Raw genomic sequence first — 5345 nt, forward strand, 5'->3', positions numbered from 1 at the left:
AATGTATATATATATATGTATTAAAAATAAGCATTTACGTAGGTAATGAGTTTAAATATTTTTCACATTTATTTTGAATAAATGATCACCGATGTTTATGATAAATTATTAATGTGTATTAACATGTGTTGTTTATAAAGGTACCAAATTCGTATCGATAATAAATAATTAATATCAAACAGAATATTTCACATACGCCACTCTATCATTTATATTATAAATTACTCTTATTATTTAATATAATGTAAAAGTACACTCAAAATAAAAAATCAATAGAAAAATTACAAATAATAATTAAAATATAATACAAATTATAATATTTATATCGAGTATTTTTTTTTGTTTTTTTTTCTTCCACATATTTAATAAATATTATAAATAAACGATCAGTATTATAACAATATAATAACATAAGCTCTCCACACATAATGGAACGAAATTCGATTCGATACTCAATAATTGATATTAACTAAAATATTCTCATGCATACACGTAAAATAAATGGTATGTTATAATTCACTCTTATTATTATTATTATTATTATTAATAATAATATGAAAAAAAATACTAATCAAAATTAATATAAATAAATAAATAATAAAACCTGCGAGAGATATAGTTCGTAAATAGTTTTACTTCGCGAATTGGAGAACGTGAAAGAAATTAGAAATGTCATTTTTTTTTTTTCCTTTCCTTTTATTTCTGTTCTTCTTCTTCTTCTTCTTTCTCGCTCGGGGCGATTTTTGCCAGGTCATGTTAAGAATCACGATGTATAGAAAAATAAAGAAGAAAAGTCAGACGACTGACTATTGTGTCGTCCAATAGGAAAGAAAGAGAGAGAGAGAGAGAGAGAGAGAGAGTGAGAAAAAAAAAAGAGAACAAAAAGATAAGGAAGAGGGTGAGGAGGAGGAGGAGGAGGAGGTGGGGGGGGATGGATGACACGCGATATTTTTTCTAAACACCTGCCAATGTGCAGCAGCACCTTCGAATGAGTCAGCAAACATACTTTTCCTAGTATTTCCGAAGAAAATATATCTGTGAAAAAGAAAAAAAAAAAAAACCAAAAAAAACCTCCCCTCCTCCCCCCAAAAAAGCCACGCTTACAAATATATCGAAGTAAATTAATAAAAATTCGATTCGATTGGAGAAGGTATATTTAATATCGAAAGGGAACGAGGGTGAAGAAGAAAAAAATGACATTTTGAAGTTTTTAGAAAGGTTTGACTTTTTAAAGCTGACTAGTGTTATAATATAAATCCTAGATAAATGTCAGCCATTCAGCGTATCTCGATCGTAGATTAAATCGTTTTTCTTTTCTTTATTTTTTTTTTTTTAAAGTCACATCATGTACTACAACGATACTCGTTGTAATTTCACTTCTAATTGGGTGTTAACTTTAATTCGCAACTGATCATCATGGTGATGTAGATTAACACAAAAAAATAAAACAGAAAAAAAAAAAAGAAGAAATCTTTTTCAAAGCAGTAATCGTATCGTTAATTTATTCATTCATTTTTAATCGATATATGTGAAACAAAATATATATATATAATATCTTCGAATGTTTTTAATTAAAATTTGCTGATAATCCTTTGGTTTATGCAAATACGTAAGAAAAAATTTAATAGGAGAATCTCGTATATTTATTCATATGTGTCTCTACATGTACGTGTACGTATTAATGTGTGTATAACTTAAATCCAGATTATTTCATTTTCAAAAAAGCTTTTATTAATATTATATGTACGTTTGATTTCTCTAAAAGATAACGAATTGTATAAACGTAGATACATATATTAGCCGTGAGGGGTAGGGTGGGGTGAGGGGGAAGTTTGGAAAGGGGTGAAGAAATTTCAGTATAATATAGATTATGATTTAAACAAGGTGTACCATTAGCTTAATTAAACAAACGTATCTTGTAATCAACGAATTAATTCGCATTACACAATACCCATGCTCGATAACAATGGGGTTATATTTGTGTGAATAGTAAAAGAAGTTGCTCGTTGATACGACTAATTAGACACTGGTTATTATTACCATTTCTCTTTCTATCTTTCTTCTCTCATTCTCCGTTTTAATCGAAAATTCATAATTCTACTTTGCTTTTAGCAATGTGATTATAATCGAAAATAAACAAATTTTTCTTATTAAACGAGACGTATACACGTGCTCGATTTGTTTTATTGTTTACCAATTAAACGTGATACTTTTGATTGAAAAACACAACAAAACAAAAGAAAAAAGAAATAAAAGAGGGGTCCGTAATCAAATAATATTAATATTACAATTTTCATGTAAACAAAAGGAAATTATACATTGGTATATTTGAAAGATGTTAATTAACTTATTGTATAGAGGAATGTCGAATCAAATCAGTGGAGGAGGAGGAGGAGGAGGAGGAGGAAGTGAAATTGGAATGAAATAAAATTTGATAGAAAGTTAGTCAAGAACAAATTAATATAGAAATGGAAGAATTCTCTTTTGGGTAATTTTCATTATGGTTAATAATGTAGAAAAGAAATACACTATACCAGTACCATATATCACATAAATCCACACATTCATATGGCACAAATACATTTACGTTTATACACATTTATTGGACATTTACAATAGTCCGACTGTAGATATAACTGTCTGAAAGTCAATATACCCTAACATTGTAGTAGTTGTATTATGTATCTTCGTATATTGACTTTCATACAGTCAGCTACCTTCAGTATGGCCAGTATTCGTGCCCAGCAACGACGACGAACGCTTGCTTACCTTAATTTCGCGGTCTTAACTAAAAAGATATTTTTCTTCTTCGAAAAAAAAAACTTAGAAACCTTCCAAGTTTCTTTCCACCCTTCTTTGGTACTACGCGAATCTTCTTCTTCATCTTCATCTTCATCTTCTTCTTCTTCTTCTTTTTCTACTTATACTACTACATCTTTTGTAAACGTACGTAAACACACGATTTATTTAATACATTTCTCTCAAAATAAAAACAACATTTATTTTCCTAAACATTAATTTAACATTAAAATAAATTCATCTCTCGTTTATATAATTAAACGAAAGCTTTGAAAATATAACTTCAATGTTTAAACATGGTTCTCTCTTTATAGAATTTTCACAATGTTTGATTTGTTTTAATATCAAGGGAAAAAAGATAGAGAGAGAGAGAGAGAGAGAGAGAGAGAGAGAGAAATATAATAATAGAGACTCGGTATCAAATATCGTTATAAATTTCAACGAAAAATTGTATTCAAGTTGCGATATTGTTAACATCGACAAAAAGAGAGAGAGAGAGAGAGAGAGAGATGCAAAATAAAATTAAAAAAAAAAAAAAAGATACGTTAAATAATACGCAACACAAATTCTTTTCGTTTTTATACGTTATAACAAGAAAGGGAATATGAGAATGAATTTGATAAATCATTGAAAAATTGGACATTTTATTGGATGGTTATATAATATTACAATACGCGAGGGCACACATATACACATAAACGCAAAGAATAGAACACACATCGATTTATCCGTTTGGTTTCATGCTAATACGAGTCTGAATAGTTTATCAGGAGGCATCGATCCGTTGTTAATACTGACTATAGCTATTATGTGCATTAGTATATCTACATATATCCATTCATACACATATACACGTACATATATGTATATACATATTTCATAACATTAAATCAATGTGTCGATATTTTACAATATACATTTATAATCTGAATTAAAATCAATCCGTAAATATCAATTAAGATCATTTTAAAAATCATTGTTTACGTTTATAATTGCATATTCTCGTTTTTTATTATTAATCGATCAAATTTCAAGGAGAATATTTTTTACATTAATTAATTGTTATAATCTCTTGTTAATTACGATTAATAATAATGTGTATTATTTGTGTATCGTTGATATTAAAATTTAGAATAAATAATTATCATAGGGTTTAGAATTTTGTGATTCTTAAGCTAATTTTGATATTTGCCACACCTAAGCATTTATGTTATACTATAGAGACCCATATACGGGTCATCCATGTTAACTACCAACTCATAATGGGATCGTAAAGTTATACAGTAACTCGTATTCAAATTATCCCCTTTCAAAATCAAATTGTTCCTTTGTTGTTTGATAATAACAATTACAATTGATTAGGTATGTTAAAAATTAACCCCTATTTGTTAAGTTAATTTTATTTATGGGTTAAGTTAATTAAATATATTTCATTTTATATTAGATTTTCTTCGCTGATTAATAATTTATTCATTTTTGATTGTATTTTTCTAGTTAACTGTGGGATCGACAAGAATAGTTGATTAATTTCATCTAAATCAAAGGCCATGTCTTTGGATTTATATTATTTACCAATGAGTGCTCCCTGTCGTGCTGTTTTATTGACTATTGAAGCCCTAGGTTTGTCGGTTAATTTAAAGGAAATCGATTTGTTAGGTGGCGAACATCTACAACCAGAATACGAACAGGTCAGTAATTAAATACCACATTTATTTAAATATTAATAAGGAAATATACCATGCACGTTGAAATTATTCATGAGCTTTTTACTTGTTTTTTAAAAGACACTATGATGATTTAATTCGATCCATAAATTTAATTACATTTACAAATCTATGTTCTATTTCTATATTATCATATCGAAATATTAATATTTAATTCATTTTCAATCGTTTCTAAATAATTTTTAGAACATTATATATATATATTAATTTTGTATTATGTTTTTTTTTTACAGCTTAATCCACAAAAGACTATACCTTTTCTCGTAGACGGTGATTACAAACTTTCCGAAAGGTTTAACACATTTGTTCTATTTAATGAAAATAATTGAATGAAATTAATACGACAAAAAGGAAAAATACGTAATATTAATTTGTTATTAATTTCAGTCGTGCGATAATGTGTTATTTGGTTGACGAGTATGGTAAAAATGCAAGATTGTATCCGCAAAATCCAACGTTGCGTGCATTAATTAATCAAAGATTGTACTTCGACATCGGGACGATTTACAAAAATCTCAGTTCTTATTACGTACGTAAAGAAAAAAAAAAACAAAACAAAAAGAAATGAAGAATGATTAATGAACAGTAGAAAATATTTGAAATTTCCCATTATCGAATTTTCTTTTATTCCTCGTCGATGAAAAGGGCTCTCGGTCTGGAGATAAAAAAAAAGAAAAAAGAAAAGTTTAAGATTGAACATAATTAAGTTTCACATTGTCAAGAACCATAACCCCTTTTTCCCCATATTCATGATAATAGCATAAATCCCCGTTGGCACAGAGAACAAAAATTTAAAGCCTCAGCTTCTTTTTTTTTTTTTTT

General features: G+C 27.8%; 1 protein-coding gene across 1 annotated transcript in view; it reads left to right on the forward strand.

Annotated features, from left to right (window-relative positions):
• The first annotated feature begins 2743 nt into the window (after positions 1-2743).
• Positions 2744-5345, forward strand: part of LOC106786293 (glutathione S-transferase 1-1-like) — a 4243-nt gene continuing 1641 nt past the window's right edge. The window contains exons 1-4 of the mRNA XM_014747503.1: positions 2744-2946; positions 4294-4487; positions 4757-4815; positions 4911-5052. Of these exons, the coding sequence (XP_014602989.1) occupies positions 4347-4487; positions 4757-4815; positions 4911-5052 (342 nt within the window). The 5' untranslated portion in view covers positions 2744-2946; positions 4294-4346. The remainder of the gene's footprint in view (positions 2947-4293; positions 4488-4756; positions 4816-4910; positions 5053-5345) is intronic.

This window comes from Polistes canadensis, unplaced genomic scaffold (assembly GCF_001313835.1).
Source record: "Polistes canadensis isolate GaletaPanama2010 unplaced genomic scaffold, ASM131383v1 scaffold_71, whole genome shotgun sequence".
Lineage (NCBI taxonomy): Eukaryota > Metazoa > Arthropoda > Insecta > Hymenoptera > Vespidae > Polistes > Polistes canadensis.